General features: G+C 59.8%; 1 protein-coding gene across 1 annotated transcript; it reads left to right on the top strand.

Moving 5' to 3' along the window:
• The first annotated feature begins 1,080 nt into the window (after positions 1–1,080).
• TSPOAP1 (TSPO associated protein 1) lies at positions 1,081–24,026 on the top strand. Its single transcript, XM_055334574.1, has 32 exons — positions 1,081–1,410; positions 2,203–2,310; positions 2,603–2,728; positions 3,298–3,477; positions 4,028–4,222; positions 5,404–5,481; positions 5,568–5,651; positions 5,870–5,959; positions 6,137–6,259; positions 6,519–6,623; positions 8,070–8,120; positions 8,525–8,545; positions 9,348–9,552; positions 10,163–10,335; positions 11,502–11,617; positions 11,892–12,001; positions 13,893–14,723; positions 14,856–15,007; positions 15,319–15,687; positions 15,772–15,990; positions 16,324–16,506; positions 17,094–17,951; positions 18,572–18,671; positions 18,760–18,914; positions 19,533–19,701; positions 20,073–20,144; positions 20,566–20,598; positions 20,787–20,890; positions 20,976–21,047; positions 21,299–21,409; positions 22,049–22,108; positions 23,886–24,026. The coding sequence occupies exons 1-31, from the start codon at positions 1,081–1,083 to the stop codon at positions 22,076–22,078; spliced, it is 5,553 nt and encodes a 1,850-aa protein (XP_055190549.1). The 3' UTR covers positions 22,079–22,108; positions 23,886–24,026.
• The last annotated feature ends 1,291 nt before the right edge of the window (positions 24,027–25,317 follow it).

Below are 25,317 nucleotides of genomic sequence, written 5' to 3'. Positions count from 1 at the left end.
GTGGGGTCGAAGGCCGAGAGGCCACATGTCAGGAGTACTGGGCTGGGATCCCGTGAGGAAGCAGCTCTTCCCTCTGTCCCGACCCTGCCTGCTGGTCCAGCCCACCAGTCCAGCGCCATCACCATGGAAACCAGCAGCCGACTTCCTATTGGTGGGCGGAGAAGACGGCAAGGGGGAGGGGAGGGCTGGCTCTTCTCTGCTCCCCCCCCCCATTCTGAGGCTCAGCCCTCCTCTGCGCCCATCTCGGGGCTCCTGGACTGTAGGGGACCCCTGCAGTCCCCAGAGCTGAGGCCGGCAGGGACAGAGACTATGAGCCAAGCAGCCCACCGACCCAGGCCTCCTTAGGACCTGCCGACTGCCCAGCAAGCACGAGAGAAGCAGCAGAGAGGAGGGCAGGAGATAAACGACCATCGCGGACAGCTGAGGATCACCCCCAGCAGCTCCTGCACACCCTAACCAGGCTGAGGGTCGAGATGGATGGCCAGACTCGCAGATGCTGACGGACATACAATGACACTGATGCACACAGCCGCACAACACTGAGCTGCTTGGATACAACCAGTGACAGCATCACACACTGCCACAGCCCTGCAACACAGACACCCACACACAGAGAGAAACAACTGGCAACTCCGAAACAGGCACAGACAGGGACACGCAGAACCACTACCCCCAACACACACAAGTGGGGGCATCCCTCCTCCAAACACACACCAGGCAGCGCTGCCCCGAACAGACAGAGCTAGAGACACACGCAGACCTTCACCCAGGCACTGCTGTTGGTGGCCTCTGCACATCCTCCCTGCCCCCACGGGGACACCCTCGCTCCTCCACACACTTGCACGCACACACACACAGCCACGAGCAGACATAGCTCGCATACCCTTAGCTTCGGCTCTGGCAGCTCTGACTCCTGCAGCCTCCTTTGTGGGTGAGGAAGATCGGCCAACCTTGGATGGAGCCTCAGTGAAGCCAAGAGCTCAGAGAGGAGAGGGTCTGGCCTGGCATGACCCTCGCCAGCCCCTCCACTTGTCTGGGTGATGTCCCCCGGCCCGGGTCCTGTGGCCCCTTGGCAGTATCATGGAGCAACTGACACCCCTCCCACGGCTGGGGGACCCCAGAGCCATGGAGCCATGGGCCCTGCCTGCCTGGCAGAGCTGGACTCCAGGCCAGGGGAGGGGACCTGGAGGCGCGACCCCAAGCGTTGCTGATACTCAGGCAGCTCTGCAGGTTGGAGAGCCGAGGCCCGAAGAGAGCTCCGAGCCAGAGGGAGCCCAGAGTCTCGCGACTATGGGGGGTGTTGAACCCGAAGGAATCAAAACTGGGCTGCCCAACCTGAGGCATCAAGCAGCGAGCTCCAGACCCAGCTGCCCGAGGCTGGAGGATGAGGAGGTGGAGACTCTCCCTAAGGTAAGGGAGCTGGGACGGCTGGGGTCTACGTGGTGGGGCCTGTCATGATATCCTCCGGCCTGGGCACAATATGCAACCCCACCGCCAGCCTCTCCTCTCCTGGCCTCTGTCTGGGGGTCCTTCTCTGTGACTGTGTGCCATGCCTTCTCGGGGCAGGAATCTCAGTGGCTCCATTTTTTGCCATATGTCTGTCCTGACTCTCTGCCTGTCTGCTACATCTGGCCCTGCCCCTACCCTTCCCTTGGTGATTTTCTCTCTGATGGTCTGTCTGTGTCTCCTCCTCCAAGAGTCTCTGTCCTTGAGGGCTGGAGGATCCTGGGGGTGGTGGGGATTGTGGAGGTGTATGGTGGAATCAGAATTCAGAAGAAGGGGATTCAGGGGAGGGGGCTCAGTGCTGGGCTGAGACAGGTAGGACAAGGTTGGGGTAGGTGTGAGTGGCCTCCTATAGAAGATGGAGGGACCAGGGCTTTGGGGAAGGAAGGGGGACACAGGGAACATAAGGAGCCGGGAGGGGTGGGGCTGGGAGCTGGAGCTGGCATTTCCCAGGAAGAGATGGGCAGAGATGGAAAGAATTGGGTACTAGCAGAGATGGTCCCAAGGCTGGGAGAGGCCAGTGTGGGCCCCTTCTGGGCCTCCTATGCTCGTTCGTCTCTGAAGGCCTGGGACATGGGGGGAACCCTCTCGTCTCCATGTCTCCTTAGACCACTGGTGGGCAGGATGCTTCCATATGGAGGGCTTTGGCCGGGGAGGGTGTATTCCTGAGGTGCTGTGCCCCATCCTTTCTCACGCCAGGGCCAGCTGAACATGGGCTTTGGGGACAGGCCCAATCTGGAGCTGCTGAGGGCCCTGGGGGAGCTGCAGCAGCGCTGTGACATCCTTAAGGAGGAAAATCAGATGCTGGTGAGGCTTGGAAAGCAAGTCCTGAGTCCTGATTGGAAATGGGGGAAGGCAGACTCAGATGCCCCAGGCTTGTGCCTCAGCGTCCTCCTCGTCCCATATATGATCCCTCCAAGTGGGGGCTACCTGGAAGTGATATGATCCCAAGACCCAGAGAAGGTGAACCCCTATCTAGGGTGGCCAAGGACCCCACTGAGAGCCCCGGGCTCTAACCTCTAACCCAAAACCCAGCCAGTTAGGATTGGGTCTGTGGGGTGCTCCCCACATGCCCCAATTCTGGCTGACCCCTTGTCAGAGGAAGAGCAGCTTCCCTGAGACAGAGGAGAAGGTGCGGAGGCTGAAGCGGAAGAATGCCGAGTTGGCGGTCATTGCCAAACGCCTGGAGGAGAGGGCCCGCAAGCTGCAGGAGACTAACCTGAAGGTGGTGAGGACAGGAGGCTGCTGGATGGAGGCTGGGTGACCAGGGACAGGGGAGCCAGGCCAGGTGTGAGGGAGTGGGACTTAGGAGTCATGGACTCCTAGCACCCAGGAAAGCAGGAACCCAAGGCCCAGGGTGTAGGAAGGGCAAGTGCCGTCTGGGCCAGGAGGCTGAGGGTTTCTGGGGTTACAGGAGGGAGGGAAGGGCTGGGTGGGGAGTTCCTGAACAGGCAGGGAGCAGGTTTCTGGATTACCACGTGCTGGTGCTGGCTGCAGCCTCCCGCTGAGCTCATCTCTGGGTGCAGAGCTGGTGGGGGCAGGGATGAAGACCCATGACAGTGGCAGCCCTGAATTTACTGCATCCTAAACTAGGATATGGAGTTAACCCTCTCAGTTCTGCCTGAGAATTGCTGGGGTGGGGTCGAGTAAGTCTAGTGGTCACCTAGAACCCCCAATACGGGGTAGAAACAGGAGGCGGGTTTTCATCCTACCCCCTCCATTGAGAGGAGCTGAGGAGTGGGAGACGTGCCCCAGCCCTCAGATGACCCTTGGCCTTGCCCCTTCTCTGGCCAGGTGAGTGCCCCTGTGCCCCGTCCTGGGGCCAGCCTGGAGTTGTGCCGGAAGGCCCTGGCCCATCAGCGAGCCCGGGACCTCAGTGAGACAGCCAGCGCCCTGCTGGCTAAGGACAAGGAGATCGCTGCCTTGCAGCGGGAGTGCAGGGAGCTGCAGGCCAGGCTCACGCTGGTTGGCAAGGTGCGAGGCCCCGACACCCCTTCCTGAGCAGCCCTGTACAGGGCCGCCTGCCTGGCTTGTGGGATGCAGACGAGATGTTGATGAGATGCAAATGAAGCGGGAAGGTAGAAGCTGCTGGGGAGCAGGTTCCCCTGGCAACGGCCCAGGTGGGAGCCCGGAGAAGGAGCCTGAACCGAAGGGGGTTGAGCCCCGAGTCCCAGGCCTGGGAATTTCTGTGCTCAGGCCTTCGGGCTGCATGCCAGCGGGTCTGGCTGTAGGAAGCCGCACTTATCTCACAATTGTGTGAAGCGACGGTCGCAAGGCATTTAGCACGGTGCCGGGCACACGGTGAGTGCCCAGTAGAGGAGTTAGCTGTGACCGTCTGCACACGGGCTCGCGGAAGCATGTGGCTGCATACGCGTGCACCTATGACCAGGCATGCATGCAGGCGAGGGGGGCGCGTTCCCGCGCGTCCGAGCCCCTCCTGCAAGGTGCAGGGCGGGCTCGGCCGGGGATGGCGCGGGGCGAACTGAGGCTTGGCCTGACGCCCCTCCCTGGCCCCCAACCCCAGGAGGGCCCCCAGTGGCTCCACGTGCGGGACTTCGACCGGCTGCTACGCGAGTCCCAGCGGGAGGTGCTGCGGCTGCAGAGGCAGATCGCCCTGCGCAACCAGCAGGAGCCGCCCCCGCCGCCCCCGCCGCCCCGGCCCCCGGGACCCGCCGCCCCGGCCAGAGCAGGGGCGCCCGCCCCCGGGGCCCCGGGAGAGGTGAGCTGGGCGCGTGCGGGGGGGGCGGGGCGCTCCGGGATCGTCCCCCGCAGGCGCTGGAGCCCCGCGGCCCGGCTGCTGGCGGGCGCGCTCCGAGCGCGGAGGGGAGGGTCGCCCGGACCTGCGCCCCCCGCCCCCGGCCGCCCGGGTCCGCCCTCCGCGGGCCCGCGCCCCGCCGCCCCCGCCGCGCTGCCAGTGGTACCGCCCGGCCGCAAATCCCCGGTTGCCCTGGCAGCCGCCCGGGGCCCAGCCCGCGCCGCCGCCTCCCGCCGCCGCCCGAGCGCGGGGACGCCCCCTTCAGCGCCCCCCGGGTCCGCCAGGCCCGGCCGCGGCCCCCACCCGCCCCGGGGGCGGCGGTGCCTCCGCCTCGGCTCCAGGTACGGGCGGCCCTCGCTGCGCGCGGGGCTTAGGCTGCTTCTGTCGCGGGGGCTGTCGTGGGGGAACCCCGCCCCGGGCCCCCCGAACTCAGAGGTCCGGCTCCTCTCCATCCTCTCTACTTGGGCGGCACCTCGGTTCACCTCCTTCTGGCAAGAGGGGTGGGAGAAGGGACCCCCTAGCGACCCAGGCCTCGGGGCGTGAGGCGCTTCTGGCTCCGATTTTGCCCCTCTGCCAGGCCCAGGGAGGGAGATGCACCTCCCATCAAGGGCTGCCCTCCTCCGCGGTTTGCACCCAGAAGTCTGAAGTGCGACGGGGTGGGCTCGGGGGAAGCTAGGAGGAGAGTGGCCGGGCTTGCACTGCTCTAGGCAATGCCCGGGTTTGGATGATCCGGAATTCCTAGCTCTGGGAGTAACCACAGCCCCAGGGGCCCCGGCAGTCTCCTAGTTCTCTGCCAGTCACTGAAGGACACCCAGGACGGTTATTGAGTGCAGAGCAGGGCCGCTGTTGGGAGCTAAAAACGGAAAGCTTTGGCCTGGATAAGGGACCCAACTCCCAGGGCACACATGGGTCTCAGGATCTCCAAGCAGTATGTCTGGAGGACACAGGGGAGCAGCCTCTGCACTTCCACATCAGTTGGAGATGTGGGCAGGCTGCACCACCACCCCCTTCTTAGGCAGGGATTGCTTTGTTGACTGAGAGGGGGTGGAGACTGAGACACACAGGCTGGGCTGGGGGTGTGGTGGGGGCAGGCTGCCCTGGGGCCCTGCTCTCCGGTGCCAGCCCCCATCCCTGGGCATTTCCAGGCCACACCCCAGGAGGATGTGGAAAACCCACCTGCTGGCCTAGGGGAGCCAGAGAAACAGCAGAGGGTGCAGCAGCTGGTAAGTTCCAGGGTGAGGGTTTCAGGCCACCAGTTGTGGAAAGGTTCGCCTTCCCACATGAGGAGCCCTTGGTTCTGACCCCACAGGAGTCGGAGCTCAGCAAGAAGCGAAAGAAATGCGAGAGCCTGGAACAGGAAGCCCGGAAAAAGCAGAGGCGATGTGAGGAGCTGGTGAGCTCCCCACCAGGGCCTCCCCAAGGCCAGCCATGTGGTGGGCTCCCTCTCAGCTCTGCCCTCACCTCACCTTTCCTTCAGGGCTCTCCTGCCCTGCCTGGCGCAGGGTCCAGGTTGGGGGAGGAAGGCCTTGTCTGGGAGGGCCAGGTCCTCGTGTGGGGAGAAGAGGAGTGTGGGTGCTGGGTCCCCTCTCCAGAGCTCCCCTGGTCTCTCAGGAACTGCAGCTGAGAGAAGCCCAGAATGAGAATGCCCGCCTCGTGGAGGAGAACTCTCGGCTCAGTGGGAGGGCCACAGAAAAGCAGCAGGTAGCAGCGCTGCCCATGTGCCCTGGGGCCTGGGCTTCTGCTGGGGCCCTGGTTCCTGGGCGAGGGGCTAACTCTACCCCCTGAACGGGCTAGAGTATGAAGGGTACTGTCCCCCTGGTGAGGGAGCTGCTGGGACAAGGCTGACACACCTAGTTCCCTGCGGCTCTCGCTCTCCAGGTGGAGTGGGAGAATGCAGAGCTGAGGGGCCAGCTCCTGGGGGTGACACAGGAGAGGGACTCGGCCCTTCGCAAGAGCCAGGGCCTGCAGAGCAAGCTGGAGAGCCTGGAGCAGGTGCTGAAGGTGAGGAGACTGTGGAGGTGGGGGGAGGGCCTCTGTCCCTGGCACAAGGAGAAAGTGAGTCTGTAGAATGTGCCCTATGTGGGGCACTGGGGTATGAGGTCCAGTCCTGGCGCCGCCAACCCCTGCACTTCTTTGGCCTCAGTCTCCTTTTTAACAGAGGGTATCTGGAACACATGGGGTCTGAGGCCCCCCCCCCATATTAGATCCACAGAAACGGAAGAGCGGGGCCCTGGCCTTGACTCAGAGTCTTGTGTTTTAGCATATGCGGGAGGTGGCCCAGCGGAGGCAGCAGCTGGAGGTGGAGCATGAGCAGGCTCGCCTCAGCCTGCAGGAGAAGCAGGAGGAGGTCCGGAGGCTGCAGCAGGTGGGCGCAGGGGTGAGGGAAGGATGGTGGGCCACCGGAGCCTCAGTCATCCACTCATCCGATGAGCATTTACTGAGCACCCACTGAATGCCAGATTCTGTGCCAGGCACTGGGGGACAGTGGTGCGGAAAGATCAGGTCCCAGACCAATCAGCAAATAAGCAGATGCTCGAGTGAGAGGACCCCAGCCACTTAGGGGCCTAGTGGGGGGAAGTGGCAGGGTGACGTGACCCAGTGAGTGGGATAGGGCAAGGGGCCACTTTAGAGAGGTTGGCAAGGAAGGCCTCTAGCACCTTAAGAGTGAGAAGGAGACAGCTGAAGAGTACGCCAAGTGGGAGACTCAAGTGCAAATGCCCTGTGGCAGAAAAGACTGTGAGGTCTAGACCAGCATGGCTAGAATACAGCAGGCTGTACAGAACAGCAGGAACGGGCGAGAGCCAGATCTTGTTGGGCTTAAAGAAGTTTGGATATTCTGTTCTCTGAGCAGCTGGAAGCTGTTGGACGGTCCCAAGCAGGGGGGAAAAGCATGATCTGATTCATTCTTTCAGAAGGTGACTGGAGCAGCAAGGCGGCAGGGGTGGGGTGGGGGGAGGGGTAAGGGAGACAGGTGGTCAGGTGTTAATGCTGCTGTGTTGGGGGTGGTGCAGATGATGTCCGTCTGGATCGGATGCAGGCAGTGCAGGTGGAAACCAAGGCAAAGATTTGAAATACATTTTGGAGATAGCACTCAGAAGACTTCGTAGGATTCAAGTAGAGTTCCTGCTCCTTTTGGCCATTTGCTGAGTAAACCTGAGGGACAGCGGGGCTCTCCACTCTCCGAGAGGTGAAGGATAAAGGGGCAACGGATATGAGAGTTAGGGAGCCCTGGGTCCTGAGTTCGATTCTGGCTACGTTTGGATTGTGTGTTAACCATACAAGTGGACATGTCCATAGATAGTTGGATCTACAGGTCTGGAGTCGTGGGGAAGTTGGTCAGAGAGAGAGGGATGTTTCAGAGTGTGATTAGATGTGTTCAGTTGTGTGACTAGATGGGACCCCTTGGGAGAGAGCAAAGAGTGGAACGCGGGCCCAGCCCTGTGCCCTGCAGCACATTCAGAAAGAGCAGAGGGCAGGGAGCAGGTGAGGGAGGCTGAGAAGGAGCCTCCCAGGAGGTGGGAGGGAAGCCCAGAGGGTAGATGTCTCAGAATGAGAGAAGCAGTGTCACACCTGCCTCTCCCTGACACCGTTACCTTCTGACCTAAGGTATGGTTCTGGGGCCAGAGTTTGGTGGGAGGGGAGAGCCCTCAGCCTCCCCCTTCTCAGCTTCCCTTCCTTCTTTGTCTCCCTGACCCTTCCCTTCCCTCTGCCCTCCCTTCCTCCCTCTTGCCCCTCCTCTTGTCCATCTCCCTCCACCCCCTCCCTGTTCCTCATCCTTTGCCTCTGACATTTTGCCTCCTCCTCCCTGTAGGCCCAAGCAGAAGCCAAGAGGGAACATGAAGGGGCTGTGCAGCTGCTGGAGGTAGGGTCCTGGGAGGGAGACCGGTCTTGGGGGGAAGGCAGGGAAGTTCAGAGAGAGCTGGAATGGACTTGGTGGCTGTGGGGGGTGTGGGGTTGCAGGAAGGGCCCTAATATGCTCCAGAGCCTAGGGAATCCCCTCCACCATTGGCCTCCTTGGGCAAGGGCACAGCTGGGCAGGGGCTCCTGGGTCTGGTGGCAGCAGTCTCCCACTGCCACCCACCCCCAGAGGCTGCCTTCACCCTGAAATATCCTTCCATTTAGGAACTGCCCAGTCAGTCCAGGGAGCCGACCAGGTAGTGTCCACTTGGGCCCTCTCTCCCTCCCTCCCTCCCTCCCTCTCTGCACAATGACCCCACAGGGTGAATGGTTCTAACCTGTCCTCTGTGCTTTCCTTTCCTGCCACAGTCGACTCTGGATTCCATGCAGGTACAGCCTCCTGTCCCCCTACCCCCCACCTCCCTGGGCCATCCCCTCCCCTCCACCTCTCCAGGCTGGCTGAGCTGTGTCTCCCTCCTTGGGTCCAAGTGGCCCGTCCTCATGGCCGACAGAGGAGGGTATGACCGGTAGCAGACCCGAGAATGCGTAGATGGGCTGGGATTCCTACAGGACCTGTGGGCTACCTCCTCGACCCAGTCATGCCTGGCAGACACAGGGCCATCCCTCCTCTAAATCCTAGCCGCTCAGACCATGAGGAAGTTCATTAGTGGCCTAATGGATGATCCTCTTGATATTGGCCAGGGGAGAGGCCCCAAATATTGGTTCTTTCCTGATACCTGAGAAGAATTCTTTGAGAATTGGCTCCTTCCTGCCACAAAGATGTCCCTAGTTCCTGTGTGGGATCTCTGTTGAGGGTAGGGATTTGGGTCACTGACTGTGGGAGGGTGACAAGCAGCAGAGCCAAGGAAACTCCTGAGGAGGTCCTGGCAGTGGAGCTAGGAGTGGGCGCCATTCCTTTTGGCCTAGAAGCTGCTGGAAGCAGGAAGTGCCACTGCCTGGGGTGTGGGGGTGTGCTGAGTGGGAGGTGGGGCCCCCACAGGGCTGGTACTTCACCTCCAGCTCAGACACTATGAAGGCAGTGGGGCAGCTAGGCTGAGGGCTGGTGCCCAGGCCTAGGGCTGGGCAGATAACGAGCTGAAGCTCAGTGTGGCCTCCTTCTATGTGGACGTGGCACCGGATGGGACTGGGCAGCTTTGCTGGGCCTGGTGACTTATGGGAAGTCTTGGCCCAGGTCCGGGTTCGAGAGCTGGAGGAACAATGCCGCAGCCAAACAGAGCGCTTCAGCCTCCTGGCACAGGAGCTCCAGGCCTTCCGCCTGCACCCTGGCCCCTTGGATCTACTCACCTCTGCTCTGGGCTACAGTACCCTTGGAGACCACCCCCCACCCCCCTGCTGCTGCTCCACTCCCCAGCCCTGCCGGGGGTCTGGCCCCAAAGGTAAGGTGGACCCCAATGATATTAGTCTGGGGCTTTTGTATAGAGCGGAGCATTCAGAATCAGAGAAAGCTAGCAACTCATCCAAAGTCACACAGCAAGTTAGAGCCAGGCCTGGCTAGAACCAAGACTCCACTGGGGGAGAAATGAGTTCACAGGAGTGGCTCTCCTGGAGTCTGACCAGGCATCTTGGCCACTGGTCCTCTCCTCCAGCAAGACTCTGTGGTCATGGCTAGGAAGTTGGGCACTAGGAATCAGCAGCTGGTAGTATGGGCTTATGAAGAGCTGGGCCAGGCATCAGGCAGTTCTGGGGGCCCCAGCCCCTCTCACATAACAGTCCAGGTGATTCTGAGCATGCTGTTAAACCTCTGTGGGCTCTGGTTTCCTAAGCTGTAAGACGAGAATAATTCAGTGCACTTCATCGAGCTGCTCTGAGAATTGTGTGATATAATATATGTGAATCACTTCCACCTCTAAGTAAGTTTCCCTCAAATGTTTCCTCTAAGAAGGAAACGTGGCTATGGAGGGCCTGACCCTCATATCTAAGCAGCCCCACCCTTGCTCCCTCGTACCCTTCTCAGGCCACACACCCCACGTGCCATCTTCTCTTTAGATCTTGACGTCCCTCTGGGCTCCCCAGGGCACTGCACTCCAAAGTCTTCTGAGCCTACCCACGCCACTGTTACTGGAGTCCCTCGAAGGACAGCCAAGAAAGCAGAGTCCCTCTCCAACTCCTCTCGCTCTGAATCCATCCACAACAGCCCCAAGTCATGCCCCACGCCAGAGGTCAGTGGTGGGGCGGGGGCCTGGGGAAGGTGTGGAGTGGCCCTATCCTCCTCTGGGGTCCCCAGGAGTTGGGTGGCTGCTGGTCCATGTGGGTCCCAAGTTGGGAAGTGGAACCAGGCCCTGGGAGAGAAGGCCTGTGGATTCCTTTATGGGTGAGGAGCTCAGGTGGAGCCTGTCCCACCCTCCAGGGCTTCCCTGCAGATCCTACTTTGGGATCTCACCCCTTGGGGGCTCAGAGAGGCCCCAGAGTCCTGAGCTGGATGGAGGGAGACACTTCGGCACTAGGATCCCTATAAAAAGACTGTTCGTGCTAGTGTCTGTAGCCGAAGCAGATGGTTGTGTGAGAAGGAACACAGGTTCTAGGATTCAGATCCCAGCTCTGTCTTAGGCGAGTCTCTGACCTTATCTGGGCTTTGGTTTCCTTGTCTGGATTTTGGAGCTAATAAAACCTGCCTTGTAATGTCGTGAGGATTACGTGAAAAAATAGAAGGAAGAGGACTACTGCAGGGCACATGGTAGATGCTTAACATGTGGCAGCTATTTTCATTACCATTGCTTGATCACCTTGTCCCTATCTCCACCTCCCAAACCCCTTTGTGGAGGCGACAGGTCAGCCCTGCTGTCCAAGGTTTTGGAAAGCAGTAGAACCCAGCCCCGGCCTCTACTGCCCCCTTGTGGGCTAGAATGACGGTGCTGGGTTTGGCGGTGTGGTGGTCGGGCTGCCTGTCCCCCCCCCCCCCCCCCAGCCCTGGAGCCTTCTTCTGGGGACTTCCCCGCACCTCCTTCTCCTTGCCTCCAGCTCTTCCCATCTGGAGTGCTTTGCTGTGTTTCCCCCTTAAGGAGACAAACTGCCCCTGGTGGCCCACTGCACACGAGTGTGGTTGGCTGCTTCTCTGATGAGGAGAGCGGTCTTTTTACTGGGCTGGTGCAGTAGAGGCCAGGGCTCAGGAGAGATGCAGGTTATTCTCACTCCCCTTTGCCAGAGCAGCCGGCCTGCCGGGACCCGCGGGCTTGGGTGCTGATGTAGAAATCATCAGGGGTCATTGCTGCTGGCATTGTCTGGCATGTGCTCTCTCTAGTCTCAAAGCAGTGCATCCTCTGGCTCATCCTGGAAACCTGCCTGCTTTGCCATTGGCCCTGGGTCCTGAACTTCTGTTTGCCCACAGGTGGACACAGCCAGTGAGGTGGAGGAGCTGGAGGCGGACAGTGTCTCCCTGCTCCCAGCAGCACCAGAGGGCGCCCGGGGAGGAGCCAGGATCCAGGTCTTCTTAGCGCGCTATAGGTGGGCCCCTTCCCCCGCTTCCCATTTCCCTAATGTTTCAGGTATATGGGAGGAAGGGACCAGGTGAAGAAGAGGTGGTGGGAATGGCACAGGGATCCCAGTTGGACACGTCGTCTCAGCCTTATTGGGCCAGGTGGGTGCAGTGAGTGCTCTACTTGGCTATTGAGGATGAGCAAGTATCCGTAATGGCCTAGTACAGTGGGAGAGAGGAGACGGGACATGGAGGTAGGATATAGGTCACTGTACTCTTCCTCCTCTGCACCTCTTTCAACAGCTACAACCCGTTCGAGGGCCCCAATGAGAATCCAGAGGCAGAGCTTCCTCTTACTGCGGGCGAGTACATCTACATCTATGGCAACATGGATGAGGATGGGTTTTTTGAAGGTAGGAAGGTAGCAGAGTTATTCTGTCCATCCCTCTGCTTTCAAGCTCATCTTTCCAAAGACCCCCAACTACCCATACCCTCCCTCAACTAGCTCAGCCCACCAGAACTTTTCAGACTTAGCTAAAGGGCAGGCAGAGACCTGGCAGCCCATGTGGAAGGGACGTAGGAGAGGGGGAAGCTGGTCTGACCACAGATCTGCCCCAAGAAATTTGCTTTTGTGCTGCCAGATGGAGCATGACGGTGCTTAACACTTAGTGACATGGAAGTTGGGCATGCAGCTTGGGTCTGATGCTGGGCTTCAGTCAGGTGTGGCAAAATGAGGGCCCAGAGCCCAGGAAAGAGTGTTAGTAGATAGTCAGCAGGTGCCAGGGCCCAGGAAGGGCAGGGGCTTCAGGGCAGCCCTCCAGTGTCCATGGGGAGCTCAGGCAACTGAGTAGTGCCCCGTTCCTGAAACTGGGCAACAGGGCAGGGCCTGCAGCAGAAGCAGCTTGGGAGACTCCTTAGGGGGTCCTGGCCAGACAGCAGGGGGAGTGACGTGGTGCCGAGACAGGGTTGGAGTGTAGGCAAGGCAGGGTGAGGACTATAACCACGGGCGGGGATTTAGGAAAGAGGTTAGATCTGAATCTATAACATCCAAAGCTTTGGGCTTGTAAGGCTGGGTCTTCAGAGCCCGCTCAGTGTGCCCTCCCCAGGCCCTGTGCCTGGTCTTTGAGTAGCTGCTATGAATGAGGGTGAACTCATGAACTTGAGGGAGGCTCAAGTCCCCAGAGGTCTGGATAACAGAAGTGGGGTTAAGTATTTCCCAGAAAAATGACTTTAAATGAAACAAACAAACCGAAAACCCAGAGCCAACACCTTTTCTTGGGGTGGGGAGAGGACAGCCAAACCACAAATATTAACCTCAGATTATTAGAATTTGAACTGCTCCATCTGGGATAGATTTAAAGGCCTGGAGACAACAGGGCCCATGATGCCATGTCCCTCATCACATTTAGCTAAGTGGCTGCTTCATATATGTCTGGTCCCAGATGGGGGACTGCTGTCTGTGGCTCCAACACTGGGGAATGTGGCCCTGGCTGTGGCCAGAGCTCCAGCGCCAGCTGTTACAGGTGGTGTGGGTCTGCGACGGCTCCTCTCTTTCCCGTCACATACCTTAGCGTCAGTCTTATATTGATGTGCTCAGGCTGCCGGACCAAATTACTTTCCTTTCCCCTGACCAGGCGGTGCTTTCCTCTCCCGTCGAGGATGTCGGTTTTCCACTAAGGGAGGTTGAAGGGTGCCCCTGTCCCCTACTCCTCAGGCCTTCGCAGTATGAAAGTTTTCAAACGTGCGAAACACGAAAGCGTAGTACAGTTAACACTCCTATCCTCACCACCTAGATTCAGAGGTTGTTAACTTTTTGTCGTATTTGCTTTTCCCGTCTGTAGGTTAAAAAAGAAAAATGAGGTAAAAGTGAGTTGTAGACATCATAACATTTTGCCTAGCCACGCTTCGGCACTCATCTCCTCAGAACATGGACGTTCTCTGGCAGCCTGGCAGAGCTTAGCCTCACCTAGGAACTTGTTAGAAATGCAGACTTGCAGCCCCACCCAGACCTCACTAAGTTAGAATCTGCATTTTAATGAATCTCCAGGCGATTCATAGGCACACTAAGATTTAAGAAGCTCTGGCCTCTATCACCGCAGTGTTGTTATCGTCCCGGTGAATATTAGCAATAACTCCCTCCTGCAACACATCGACTGCTCTTGCGTTTTAAAACTACTCATAGATAAATGTTGATTTGCATCAAATGCTTAAGATCATGCACTAACCTTGGCTCAAATGCATTTATTGGACCGGTTTTTCTCTACCTCCTCTCTGTCTCTCCCTCCCCCGCCCTCCCTCTGCCAGGGGAGCTGATGGATGGCCGAAGGGGCCTGGTCCCTTCCAATTTTGTAGAGCGTGTGTCCGACGATGACCTCCTTACCTCCCTCCCTCCGGAGCTGGCCGATCTGTCCCACAGCTCGGGCCCTGAGCTCAGTCTCCTGAGCGGAGGTGGGGGTGGCAGCAGTAGCGGAGGCCAGAGCAGCGGGGGCCGCAGCCAGCCCAGACTTGAGGACGAGGCCGAGGGGGCCGAGCTCAGTCTGAGCCCCCAGCCTGAGGGCCTGGGCGGGCCCCCTGCCGTGCCTCACCCCCGTGGTCTGGTGGTCCTCAGGCAGCTGGCCCACAGTGTGGTCCTGGCCTGGGAGCCGCCTCCCGAGCGTGTGGAACTATGTGGCTACCATATCTGCGTGAATGGGGAGCTGCGTCAGGCCCTGGGGCCAGGGGTGCCCCCCAAGGCTGTGCTTGAGAACCTGGACCTGCGGGCTGGGCCCCTCCGTGTTTCTGTGCAGGCCCTGACCAGCCAGGGCAGCTCCGACCCTCTGCGCTGTTGCTTGGTGCTGGGTACCCGAGCCGGGGTGGTACCTAGCCAGCTGCGGGTCCATCGACTGACGGCCACATCTGCCGAGATCACCTGGGTGCCCGGCAATAGCAACTTGGCCCATGCCGTCTACCTCAATGGGGAAGAGTGCCCCCCTGCCCGCCCCAGCACCTACTGGACCACCTTCTGCCACCTGCGGCCTGGGACTCTCTATCAGGCCCGAGTAGAGGCTCAGCTCCCACCTCGAGAGTCCTGGGAACCAGGCTGGGAGAGGCCGGAGCAGCGGGCTGCCACTCTGCAGTTCACCACACTTTCGGCAGGTATGCAGGCTTGGGCTTTGTCCATAACACCCAGAAGGCCAGGCCACAGGAGTTACGGGGGAACCGCAAACTAGACTGCCATCTCGAGGTGAGCATCCTGCATCCCCTGGTCTGGTGCCCTTCTCCCCTCAGGCCCGCCTGATGCCCCCCTGGATGTGCAGATTGAGCCGGGACCCTCCCCTGGAATCCTGATCATCAGCTGGCTACCAGTAACAATCGACGCTGCTGGCACCTCCAACGGCGTCCGGGTCACAGGCTATGCCATCTATGCTGATGGGCAGAAGGTATGGCCTGGGGACTCTGCCTCCCGTACCCCAGGAACAGGATGGGGGCTTTCCTTGCCATGCTCAGAGGCCTAGTCTCCCCAGTCCGTGGCATTTGGGCACCACGGAGCCAGCAGACTGGTTGAGGGCATGGGCTTTGGTAGCAATGAGTGCAGTTCAGATCGCATGTAGGAGGGGGATTAAGTGAGAGGAGATACGCCAAGGCCTTAACGCAATGCCTGGCAGATGCTGACCACCTTTGTCACTCTCATGTCCTGACATGTGGCCCCCGCAGCCTCCCTTCCCCAGCCTGCGTTCCCTCCACCCTGCAGATCATGGAGGTGGCCTCGCCCACGGCAGGCAGCGTGCTGGTGGAGTTGTCCCAGCTACAGCAGCTGCAGGCGTGCAGCGAGGTGGCTGTGCGCACCATGTCGCCCCATGGCGAGTCAGCCGACTCCATTCCGGCGCCTGTCCCCCCGGCCCTGGTGGCAGCCAGCCTGCCAGCCACCGTCCCCTGCCCCTCACCGCGACCAGGCTCCGAGGCCAGACCACCCCTCGCTCCAGCTTCCCCAGGGCCTGGAGACCTCACTTCTCCCCTCCGGCGCCCTGACCCCCGGGGAGCTCGAGAGCCCCTTGGGGGTCTGCCTCCTGGAGAGATGTCGAGAGGATCCCATGAGGAACCCCTGGCACCTTGCTCTCAGGTACCTGCCAGGGGGAGGGGGAACGGGTGGAGGCTGGGAGAAAGGCCTAGGGCTTTGGCCGTTCCTCAGTGCCTGCCATTCCAGAAGGAGGCTGGGGCAGCTATGCTGGGTGCCTCAGAGGATGGGAAGGCCAGCGAGCCAGCCATGGGCGAGAGAGCTCCTGACCCTGCAGTTTCGCCCCTGGCCAAGGAGGAGACTCTCCCAGCACCCTCCTCTGCCCAGGGAGCGCTGGTCCAGCGGGTGCCCTGTGCTGAGGCCTGCCGTGGAGGAGACCCAGGGTCTGGGCTGAGGCCCAGGGCTGAGGTATGTGTTTGGGATGTTATAGAATTGGGGCCTGCCTCCCTGCCTCTGCCAGCCAAAATCCGGATGTCCTCTCCATTTATTTTCTGCTCTGGTCTGTGCTCTGTGTCTGCTTCTTTGTCACTTTGTCTTCCTGGATTTCTCTTTTCCTTTTGGCTGCTATCCTCCCCCCACCCCCCACTTCCCTGCCCCCACCTGTGAACACTTCCCATTTGGAACATGACCCTCCCTCCCTCTGCCAAGGGACCTCAGTCATTCCGATTGGGGCTGACCCTCCCAGACCCCCCAGTGCCTCCTGCGACCCTTTCCTCTCCTCCTTTGTCTCACCTCTTGCAGAGGGAGGACACATCAGAACTTGGGGGCCGTCTGATGAACTCCCTTGTGGACCATGGCCGCAACTCTGATCTCTCAGACATTCAAGAAGAAGAGGAGGAGGAGGAGGAAGAGGAGCTGGGTTCCAGGACTTGTTCTTTCCAGAAGCAGGTTGTTGGCCACAGCACCAGGGAGAACGGGGCCAAGGTAATGGGGGGAGGGGAGGCTGGTGGGCCCTAGATCTCGGGTTTCAGGGGCCTCTACCCCACGTGCCAGCCGCTGCTCCAGTCACCACTGAGTGCCAGCAACATTCTAGGTGTGTGGCCTGGGCCCTGTCCCAAGCAATTGATAGGAAGTTGCTCAGGACTGGCCTCTGCCCTCCTGGGAAGAAAGGAGAAAATGAAGAACTCTCTTCTGCTCCTTCTCCTGCTCTAGCCCACCATGTGCAGAGCCCCGGCCATCTGAGATCCTTGCTGGGAGCTTCTAGGGAGGGGTGGGAAGGCCTCTCCGCTGTTACAGGCGTGGTCTGCTCCCTGTCACTCCTGTCCCCCGAAACCCAACATCTGTGCAGCCTGTTCCTTGGGCGTGTTCTGTAATTCCTCCTCTGGCTGTGCTCCAGACATGCTATGGGACTTTGGGCCAGCCCCCTTTCTGGTCTTTCCTCTTGGAGGAAGCTGAGGGAGGGCTATGGGGTTGCCTGCAACCCCTGCCCTCGTTTGAGGACAAAGGTCACAGCTCTATCCTCTTCCCATGGACCTTTCTTCCCTGCTGCCCCCCTTCCCTCCCAGCCCCAGCCCCAGCCCGACCCCTTCTGTGAGACTGACAGTGACGAGGAGATCTTGGAGCAGATCCTGGAGCTGCCCCTCCAGCAGTTTTGCGGCAAGAAGCTTTTTAGCATCCCCGAGGAGGAGGAAGAGGAGGACGAGGAAGACGAGGAGGAGGACGAGGAGGATGAGGAGAGGCCAGGAGCAGGCTGTTCTTCCCAAGACCCTGGCCCACCTGCACCGGCAGTGCCAGGGCTTGGCTGTGACAGTGGTCAGCCTCGAGGACCTGGCCCGTGTCCCTTGTCTCCAGAGCCCTGCAGGGCTGGGGACCGCCTGGAGGATGTGCCTGGACTTGCTGGTGGAGGTGGCCGGAGGAGAGGAAGTGGCTCCCCTGAGAAGCCCCCAAACCGCCGGCGGTCCCCAGACCCCCGTGAACACTGCAGCCGACTTCTCAGCAACGGCGGGCCCCAGGCCTCTGGACGACCGGGCCCCACACGGGAGAGGGGTAGCCCCCCCATGGGCGAGGGGACCAAGGGCTTGCCAGAGGCTGGTGGGCGAGGGCGGCCGCCCCCTTCCCGGAAATGCTCCCGTGGCCGGGCCCCAGAATCTAACCTGGCCAGCTGCCTCTCCCCCAAGTGCTTGGAAATCAGCATCGAATATGATTCTGAGGACGAGCCGGAGGCAGGCAGCGGGGGCATCGGCATCACCAGCTCCTGCTACCTCGGAGACGGGGAGGCCTGGGGCACAGCCCCCATAGGGAGGTCCAGGGGGCCTCTGAAGGCTCATTCAGGCCCCAACCCCTCTCCACGCCTTTCGGCCTGGGAGAAGGGGGAGCCAGAGCGGAGAGGCCGCAGTGCAACTGGTAGAGCCAAGGAGCCACCCTCGCGGGTCCGTGCCTACCCCCTACCCTGGCAGCCCCCTGCCTGCTGCCGCCTGGTGGCCCTGCTTGCTGCCCACCAGCCGCTCCCATTCCACGCTGCTGCCGCCTCCATCCGCAGAGGTGGGGCTGGGCCTCTGGGCTCCCTCTCCTACCTCTTCCCACCCACATTCCACTGCTTTGCTGCTTCTGCTGATCGGAACTGGGATGGATGCACAATATTCTGTGATCGCTAGTCGCCAATTGCTGCCAGCCAGCCCCCTGCCTTTGGGCGGGGTGGCCCTTTCCTCTGCCTAGCTAGTTACGTCTTCGGGACACTGACCCTGAGAAGAAGTCTCCTCTCCCACGCTCCTCGGCCAGCTCTGGGAGCTAACCTTAGTCCCCTCTACTGCACTCATCTGCTAGGGTGGCCAGAGCCGGGGTCTCCCACCTTCCTCCCGCCATGGGGGTGTCCGATGTCTCCGTGAGTTTGGGCCAAGGCTCCAGGAGAGGAATGTTGTGCCTCTGCTCTGCTGTGCTGCTTACGCTAACGGGGCAGAGCTGGGGAGTGTGCGTGGGGTCCTGCCCCTGCCCAGGTGCCCACCTGTGGGATGGTGTGTCACTTCTGCTGTCTGTTGCCCTCTCTTTGCAGGCAACAGAGACTGGGGAGCCCAGAGGGCAGGATGGCTCTGGGCGGAGGGGCCCCCCGCGGAGAGGGGCCCAGGCCTCCAGGGCGAGCACCACTGACTTGGGTGAGCACCCGAAGGGACCTAGGCTAGGCTGAGGGGCCTCTCCTCACCTGATGCTTTGGCCAGAGCTTACCATCATTGCTCTCTGCAGCCCCTCTGAGGAGCCCCCCAGAAGAAGCGCTGCTTTACCAGGACCTGCCTGTCAGGGTCTTTGTGGCTCTGTTCGACTATGACCCTGTGTCAATGTCACCCAACCCTGATGCTGGGGAAGAGGAGCTCCCCTTCCGGGAGGGCCAGATTCTAAAGGTGACTACCTATTGCTGGGTCCCTCGACCTCTCTCCTTTGCTGTACTGGAGGTATCCTAGCCTGCCTGGGTGCGAACACAGCTTCTAGAGCCAAATGATGTGGAGTCAAATCCTGGCTCTGCCACTGGGAGCTGTGCAACCTTGGGAGTTAGATGAACTAACTGCTCTGGGCCTCAGTTTCCTCATTGATAAAATGGGGATAACGTTCATGTCTGTCTCACGGAAGTGGCTGAGGATTAGGTTCAGGATACACAGAGTACTTCAATTGCCTGGCACAGGGCTCAGCATGATAACAACCCTTGCTGTTAACATTACAGTTTGTACTCAAGTCTGAGTATTTGTTGAAGCTTTTTTGCTGTTGCTCTGAGGTTACAGGGATCTAGGCTGGGGTGGGCTGGGGGAATGGGTGTGCAGTGAGTGACGATGATATGAAAAGGGCTATCTCCTCTCCTCCCTCTGATCCTTATCCTTGGCTGTGCCCCCCTATTTCCCATTTCACGGCCTGTAAACCGTAGAGTGTTCTTCTGCAATCCTGAGTGTGGTGCTGTGGGGCTCAGGGCCTGGGACCCAGGGCACGAGCTGCACTGGTCTCCTGAGACAACTGGTCTTTGCCTTTAGGTGTTTGGGGACAAAGATGCTGATGGCTTCTACCGGGGTGAAGGTGAGGGCCGGATGGGCTACATCCCCTGCAACATGGTGGTCGAGGTGGCTGTGGACAGCCCCAAGGAGAGACAGCAGCTGCTCCAGCGTGGTTATCTGCCTCCAGATGTTCTCATTGAAGGCTCAGGTATGAGCCGCTGCTGTCCCTTACCTTCCTTCCACCACCCTACCTCCAACTCAGCCCCTCCTGAGCGATTCATATGTCCAGGGTGGCTGGGGAGCCTCATTTATCTGGAGTTCAGCAGAGCCTATGGCCTCACAGAGATTTAGGCCAGTGTGGCCACAGCAGTGAGCTTGCCGTGCGGAATGGGGGTCTGCGGCAGAGGGGAGGGACCATGTGGTTTAGATCCTGGAGGTTGGGGCTGGAGGAGGAATGCCCTTTAGAAACCTGAGCAGAAGAACCCAGGCACAGCCCAAAAAGGAGACTCCAGAGTCACTATCCTATCCCCCTCCCCTGCCTCAGTTTCTCTCTTACGTATACTTGCCTTTCTGGATCAGGGAATGGTCCCTTTGTGTACTCTACAGCCCGCACAGCTGGGCCTCCCCCCAAGCCCCGCCGTTCCAAGAAAGGTGGGTGAGACCCCCTTCTCCCTTGGGGCCTGAGAGGATGAGTGGGGGTGGGGGGCACCGCTTGGCTCTCTGGGGAGACACAAGTGGGATTTTGAGCAGGTAAAGGGAATTAGGGCAGGCCTTCATCCACTTGCATTCTTTCCACTGGGGGAGCCTCCTTTTTAATGGGGACGGGGAGTGGTTTGCCAGGATCTCTGCTCCAGAAAGCACCTGACTAAATTCTGTGCAGCCTGGAGCAAGTCCTTTACCTTTTCTGGGTCTTAGTTCACTACCACATGCAAAGGGCTGGGCTCCGCTCTCTGAACATCTTTCTCCTGCCTCCCTTGTGTGAGACTGAGCATCCTGCCTGCCCCACACGGCCCCCAGCCTGGGATGAGGAGGGGAGTGAGGGGCCGGGCTCACTTGCACCTTCTCTCCACAGCTGAGGTGGAAAGCCCTGCCCAGCCCTGTGCAGGTGAGGGGCCATTCTTGTGCTGGGGATATTGGGAAAGAGGTGGGCCTGGGTGGCCCCCTGGGTTCCCCCCTGGGGCTGCAACTAGTGGAGGGGTAGTGAATAGGGGGTCAGCAGGCCTCCAGTGTGGAGGACAGTAGGGCGTGGGGGGTCCAGAGAGAGCCCCTGGCCCTCTCCCCCTTCCCCTGCAGGCCACACCCAGCACACCTCCTCTGCCAGCCTGAAATCTCCCCGTACCATGGTGGCTGCATTTGACTACAACCCCCGGGAGAGCTCCCCAAACATGGACGTGGAGGTGAGGACCCACAAATAGAGCTCAGCCAATGGGGTGCTGGCAGCGCCTCCCCAGGGCTGACACCTGCCTTTTGGGCTCTCCACAGGCGGAGCTGCCCTTCCGGGCAGGGGACGTCATTACTGTGTTCGGAGACATGGACGATGACGGTTTCTACTATGTGAGAACATGGGGGTGGGGGGGTGCCATATATGCCCCCCTCACCAGCCCTCTCAGGGAGGGCCTTACTAGAGCCAGGGACGGGGATGAGTGAGGGTTCCTGAAGTAAGCCTGAAGGATGGACCAAGTCACTGCTGTGGCAGTAGTACTGACCTCAGGCTGTTTCCCTGGGGGGGGGGGGGGCTGCAGGGTTGAGGGGGCGGGGCTGAGGCCTCTTTCCTGGTCCCAGTCTCACCAGCATCTCCTCCCCAGGGGGAGCTCAAAGGACGGAGGGGCCTGGTTCCATCCAACTTCCTGGAGGGCCCTGGTCCTGAGGCAGGTGGCCGGGACAGGGAGCCCGGGACACCCCAGGCTGAGAGTCAGGTCAGTAAGCTGGGGCTGTACCCTGCCGGGGTGGTGGCGGTGGTGGTGGTGGTAGCGGTGGTGGTGGCGGTGGTGACTGGGACAGTGTTGTGGGAAGGAAGCATCCAGGTGAGCACTGTGCCCAGGCAGGAACTGCCAGGGAGGACCCACCCGGGGCCAGCTCCCTCCCAGTATGTGCCCCTCTCTGCAGAGCAGTGATGGCTGGGACCCCGATCCCTGACCCACTGACCCAGCTGCCCCCACCCCGGGGATGACGTAGATAAGGGGACCTTGTGCAAAGGCCCCCTGTACCCTCCACATCTCTAGCTAGTCATAGCCTGGGTTTCAGGGAACCTCCTGCCCTGTTGGGTCTCTCTGTCTCCCAGGTGCCCAGCAAGGCTCTGCTTCCTCAGGTCCTTGTTCTTAGAACCTGCTTCTCCTGGGGCGGGTGGAATACAGTGGAGTTCCAGCCTCACAGGGCAGGGAGAGGAGGAAGAGGCCAGGCCCCAGTGGGAAACCGTGGGCTTCCATCTGCAGTGTTTCCAAAGGCAAAGGCTGTGCAAAGTTTCAGTTCCTGTGAGCTGGGCGACCTGGTGACTGAGCAGGGAGCATGTGAGTCAGTCCATAACCCATCTCCTCTCTTTGTTCCCTGTTCTTCAGAGAACGAGGAGGAGACGAGTCCAGTGCTAGATGGAGATAGATATATATAGAGAGCAACGTGTAAGTGGGGGGACTGGCCCCCTCTGTTCATGTGACTCCCGCTCCTTACATCACCATCATCAGACAGTGTTCCTTTGTCTTCAGTGCTGGAGCTGACCTGGCTTTTCTTCCTCCCCAGAATGGAGGAGAGAGATCTTTCTGTGAGCCAGATCCGGGTGTACGATCATCCCCTCCCCTTGCCTTTACTCTGGGCAGTGCCAGCTATTATAGGAATACATGTCATTTTAGTACATAATGCCCCATATTAGCTGACTCCCCATATTCTATAGCTCCTGCAGCTTATAGAATATTGGGTGACATCCATAGCATGACTCATCAGTATATTATGATACTGTTTGACTATGGTATTATAATATTGTGATTATTATTGGTGGTAAAAGGATGATACCGCAGTGCCACCAGTAATAATAGTCTCCCCACCCTTGTTCTCTGCACTGTAACCTGTGAGGGAATCAGATACATGGTTTTACTTCTAATACTCAATTTTCTCTGCTGGAGGGAATAAAAGGTGGGCAGGATGGGGGGGGTACTTAAACAACTGGAATCTGCAGATAATCACCAACCATTCATCCCTGGGGTTCAGAAACCTCCTTCATTTGTTCCCGCAGCAACCCCTCCCTCCTGGGATATTATGGAAGGAGCCCTGGGAAGGAGTGGGAAGAACCAGGGACTCCCTGGTTGGCCACCAGCGCTGACTGGTTAGCAGTAGATGCCTATACCTCTGGGTGCCAACAGACCCCCCTGGAGGAAGGCCTTGCCACATCATCAGGGCCTTGGGTGTTGTGGCCCCAGGCTGGGCACCCGGCTCCCCTGCCTCTGGTCCGGGCTCCATGTCTGGCTTTGGCCAGGAGATGGCCAGGCTCTGGTGGTGAAGAGGGGGAGGGGCTTGAGGAAGGGGTATGGAGCAGGGGTGGCGAACCAAGACCTGTAGGCTTGCCAAGGCCTGACTGGGCTGTGCCAGGCATAGGAGGTTACGGTGAGGATGTGGGAAAGCGAAATAGGGGCAGGGAAGCTTCCTGTTGGCTCTCCTGTGCACCCAACCACTGTCCTTTAGGCCACCAACAGCATTGTCTGGGTGGGCCTGGGGCAAGGGGAGCCACTCAACGGTTGCTAGTGAAGCTAGGAGGAGATTCACAAGGAAGAAATGCTAGCAGGGGTGGCAGGGCAGCCTCCAGAGCTTGTGGTGGGAGCTAAGTGATGCCCTTGTGGCCCAGGCCCCCTGCAGCCCTCTCAGAGGCCATTTAAGGAAGAGTCCCAGTCTTCTTCTCACAGAGTGGGCACTGCCTCCATTCCCTGAAGGGGCTGGGGCACTGCATTTGTGGGGCAGGATGAGCATGTGAGGTGGTGCAACAACTGCTTTTCCTTGGGGGGATGGCTGTCTCTCTATGCGGTCCTGGCCCTTGCTCTTCCTTTGCTGTGAGGGGGTGACATGGGGGGAATTTGGGGCATCCATCCCAAGGGGGAGGTCCAAGGACTCCAGAGCTCTGTCAGCCCAGTTCCCTATAGAGAGACCCAGAGAAGGGGAGGGGCTTGCCCAGGTTCTGGAAGCAGAACTGGACTCTGTGGCTGTCCCCAGCGCTCCCACAGCATCATCACATGCATTCGCCCCTCTGAGCTCTGTTGTGGGGCGGGGGCAGTGGTGGGGTGGTGGGTCTCTGGTTCTTGACCGTGGGTCTGTTATGCGGAGGATTACAAGAACCTGAGGTCGTAGGGTGGAGGAATCAGGTGGGGGCAGGGAGTCAGGCTCTGACGTTGCCCCTTTACTCTCATATTCTAGGACTGGGCCAGCGTAACACAAGGGCCCCCGGTGCCCCAAGGTCGGCCCCGTGCCCCTGGCCTTGGCCGCTTCCCCGCGATTCAACTGGGGGGGTCACAGGGCACGAGAGACAAGGTGTGGGGTCTCCTCTCCAAGGGAAAGCAACTCCTAAGGAAACTGGGCTCTGGGAAAAAGGAGTGATGCTGTGGCCCGTCCCACAGACAGAAGCAGCGCCCCCCCCCTTCACTCGGAGGCTCCCAGATCACCGGGTGGGAAAGGCCCTGGATGCTCTTCTTCCGAGTTACTGTGGCACCTGGATGGGAATCAGAGACTCGTGAAGGTCAGAGCTAGATGCATTCCCAGGGATGGCTCCTCTGGATGGGCACCTTCCTCCAACGGGAGGGGAAACGGAGCCGCGAACGAGGACATACCTTGGTCAAGGTTGCTGAGCAGCCCAGTCACCGTGCCAGGACCCTAGGAGCCGGGACTCCTGGTTCAGCCGCCCATGCCTGGTTTCCCACCACACTCTGCTGGTCCCTTCCTGAGTCCTCCCTGCCCTGACAGCCCTGGCTATCCCCATAGTCTTCCTTCCCCTGAAGGCAGGTTTGCACTGGATCCCCTGGAGCCCCAGCTCCCCGTGGGGCAGGCGGGGCAGACCCCTGTATATATGTACATACTCAGTGCCTCAGCCCAGCCTCCCCCTGTCGCTTCCACCACACCGGCCCAGGGAGAAAGGCCATGCCAAAGCGGGCCAATTGGGCTCCACAGTGCTCCGCCCCTCCCTGCAGGCCTGGCTTCCTGGCCCCTGTGTGTCCCCACTCCCAAAGGCCCTGGGGCCAGCGGGCAGAAAGCCAGAGTGGGGTTTGCCTTATTTTGCTCATCGGATTCAACTTCTCTTTTGCATCATTTTCCTCTGGTCCCCGTCAGAGTCTGGGGGCTGGGGAAGAGGGCGGATTTATGCAGCTATTTTCATACATTCTCTGTTCTGAGTGGGGTGGAGAGCTTTCCACCCTTACCCTCACCACCCCCTGTAACCCTGTGGCTGGGTGAGTGTCTCTGCATGTTTCCTTCACCATGGTGGGAGATCGTTTGGCTGAACCCCCCACTCCCGCCTTGGTCTCCAGGGGTGTGGAACGGTGGGGGCATTTGTTTAAAAAGACAATTTTATTATAATAAAGTCTATTTTTACAAAACCCATGCTGGGCTCTAACCTGGGGCAAAAGACACCCGGAGGGGTGGGTCATGCTGAGCTTTGGACTTGACTTTAGAACCCAGAAGTTACATCCGAGGGCGACCAGGGAAAAACCAATGAACACCAAGAAGACGAGCAGCTCCTGAGTTTCTTCTCTCAGGAAGGCAGTTTGGTAGCTTCCCTAGTCCCTGGTTGTGGGGCCAGGTGTTTGGAGTTGGGGCAGGGTCTTGGTGGGAGAGAGAGACCTGGGGAGAGGGGCGG

Source organism: Nyctereutes procyonoides, unplaced genomic scaffold (genome assembly GCF_905146905.1).
Source record: "Nyctereutes procyonoides isolate TBG_1078 unplaced genomic scaffold, NYPRO_anot_genome, whole genome shotgun sequence".
NCBI lineage: Eukaryota > Metazoa > Chordata > Mammalia > Carnivora > Canidae > Nyctereutes > Nyctereutes procyonoides.
The sequence above is the reverse complement of the archived record's forward strand: the minus strand, read 5'-3'. Positions and strand labels throughout refer to the sequence as shown.

Excerpts from the sequence above, each read along its gene's own strand:
- TSPOAP1 (XM_055334574.1), top strand. The coding sequence starts at position 1,081 with ATGGAGCAACTGACACCCCTCCCACGGCTGGGGGACCCCAGAGCCATG. Across the intron at positions 5,960-6,136 it reads GGGCCACAGAAAAGCAGCAG|GTGGAGTGGGAGAATGCAGA; the intron begins GTAGCAGCGCTG and ends CTCGCTCTCCAG. Across the intron at positions 15,008-15,318 it reads TCTATGCTGATGGGCAGAAG|ATCATGGAGGTGGCCTCGCC; the intron begins GTATGGCCTGGG and ends TCCACCCTGCAG.